Source organism: Theobroma umbraticum, unplaced genomic scaffold, assembly GCF_002168275.2.
Source record: "Theobroma umbraticum cultivar Fairchild unplaced genomic scaffold, ASM216827v3 scaffold_147.0, whole genome shotgun sequence".
Lineage (NCBI taxonomy): Eukaryota > Viridiplantae > Streptophyta > Magnoliopsida > Malvales > Malvaceae > Theobroma > Theobroma umbraticum.
In genome coordinates this window covers 8986915-8988756 of record NW_018397259.1, presented here as the reverse complement: position 1 = coordinate 8988756, position 1842 = coordinate 8986915, and the positions used below count along the sequence as shown (strand labels likewise).

Sequence of the window (1842 nt, the reverse complement as noted above, 5' to 3'; positions counted from 1 at the left end):
TATATATATAATGTTTTAATTTTTTAACTATTTAGTAATTAATTTTTTATATTTAATCATGAAAAAAATGAGTTTATATTTGATAAACTGTTACTGTATAAATTTTATATACTATCAATATATCAAATGTTTTTACCTTATTAATAAATGAATTTAAAATCAAAAATCGTAAAAATATATACTCATAATTTTAAAATATTTATTCTGAAGAATTTTTCATTTTTTACTTCTATATATTTATGATGTGACATTTTGTGCTTAAATGATAGTATATAAATATTATAAATTTATAATGTATCAAATGTAAACTCGAAAATATTAATTCAAAGTTATTAATCCTGAAAATTAATTATGATTATTTTTAAAAAAATATTTAAAAAGAAAAAACAGAAAAAAAAATCATACAAAGAATTTTAAATAAATAAAAGCATTCATACATTTAACCCATTAATGAATACATATTTCCTTATTTGGAAGCAAGTTTCTCTTTAGCTTGCTTTTAAGAACTTTATGAGTTGCTTCCTATTAACGAATTAATTAATTGTAGGAAAAAAGTTGTGAGAAATTTCCTAGAAGCATGATAGAACAATATTCTAATACATAGCTTTTCCATATAGTGGATAATACTTTTGACCAACAAGACTACTATAAAAGATTTTTATCACCATATAGTTTCTCCATTGCAATCTAATCAGATGGAGATTGACTTATCAAAGATTACTCTTCGTCCATTCAAGCTGGAGGATGCTGATGATTTTCTCTCGTTTGCCGGTGATGAACAAGTCACAAGACATCTTAGGTGGAAGACCATGACTTCCAAGGAAGAAGCACTGACACACATCAAGGATGTATGCATACCACACCCTTGGCGAAGATCAATATGCATCGACGACCGTTCGATCGGGTTCGTCTCGATCTTCCCCTTCTCCGGGGATGACAGGTGCAGGGCTAATTTCGGATTTGGAGTTGCAGTCAAGTACTGGGGACATGGGGTTGCTACAAAGGCCGTGAAAATGGCTGTGTCCCAATTTTTTGTTGACTTCCCTGGTGTGGTGAGGCTTGAAGCCTTTGTTGATGTGGACAACAAGGCCTCCCAAAGGGTTGTCGAGAAAGCTGGGTTCCAAAAGGAAGGGATGTTGAGGAAATATGCCTATCTTAAACGCAAACTTAGAGATTTGTATCTGTTTAGTTTTTTATCCACTGATTTTCCTACTGCTGAAAGGGTTTCAGAGTGATTTAGTTCATGTCTAAAGATGTAAGATCATATGATTGTATCATGAAATAAAAGAAATTTTTGGTTTCTTGATTATTTTAGCAAAAGATACCGTTAGATCTAAGCTTGGTTATCTAAACTCTAAGCATCAATAACAGTAACAAGCCACAGTCAGAAATCAGTAACAGAAAGAGATCAACTGAGTCTGTCACTTGCCAACATGGGCATGTCCAGGGATTCCATGCACAAGAGAGCGTGCCACTGGTAGCAAGAAGAAGGCTTGGAGGAAGAAGTGAAAGTATGAACTTGGTCGTCAGCCTGCAAATACTAGGAGCGCTCAAGCTGTCAAGCAACAAGACTGTAAAAAGAATTCATGGGGTAGTGAGGCTGTCACACGTTACGACCCGTATTCTTGATGTGGTAATATAATGCCTCGAACAATGAGCTTGTCAGGACACAGACTCTTGTAAAGAGCGCCCTTTTAAGCAATGGTACCTTCAGCTCTATGGTGTTGACATGCATTAGGAGGAAGAAGAAGACGTACGGCAGCTAAGAAGGAAGCTACTGAGGAAGGAGAAGGTGCTGCTAAGGAAACTAAGAAGAGCAACCATGTCGTAAGGAAGCTTGAG

The 1842-nt window shown here is 34.6% G+C and overlaps 1 protein-coding gene across 1 annotated transcript in view; it reads left to right on the top strand.

The window, feature by feature from the left end:
* The first annotated feature begins 1513 nt into the window (after positions 1 to 1513).
* LOC110415270 (P-loop containing nucleoside triphosphate hydrolases superfamily protein) overlaps positions 1514 to 1842 on the top strand; it is a 2532-nt gene continuing 2203 nt past the window's right edge. The window contains exons 1-2 of the mRNA XM_021426867.2: positions 1514 to 1633; positions 1739 to 1827. Of these exons, the coding sequence (XP_021282542.2) occupies positions 1514 to 1633; positions 1739 to 1827 (209 nt within the window). The remainder of the gene's footprint in view (positions 1634 to 1738; positions 1828 to 1842) is intronic.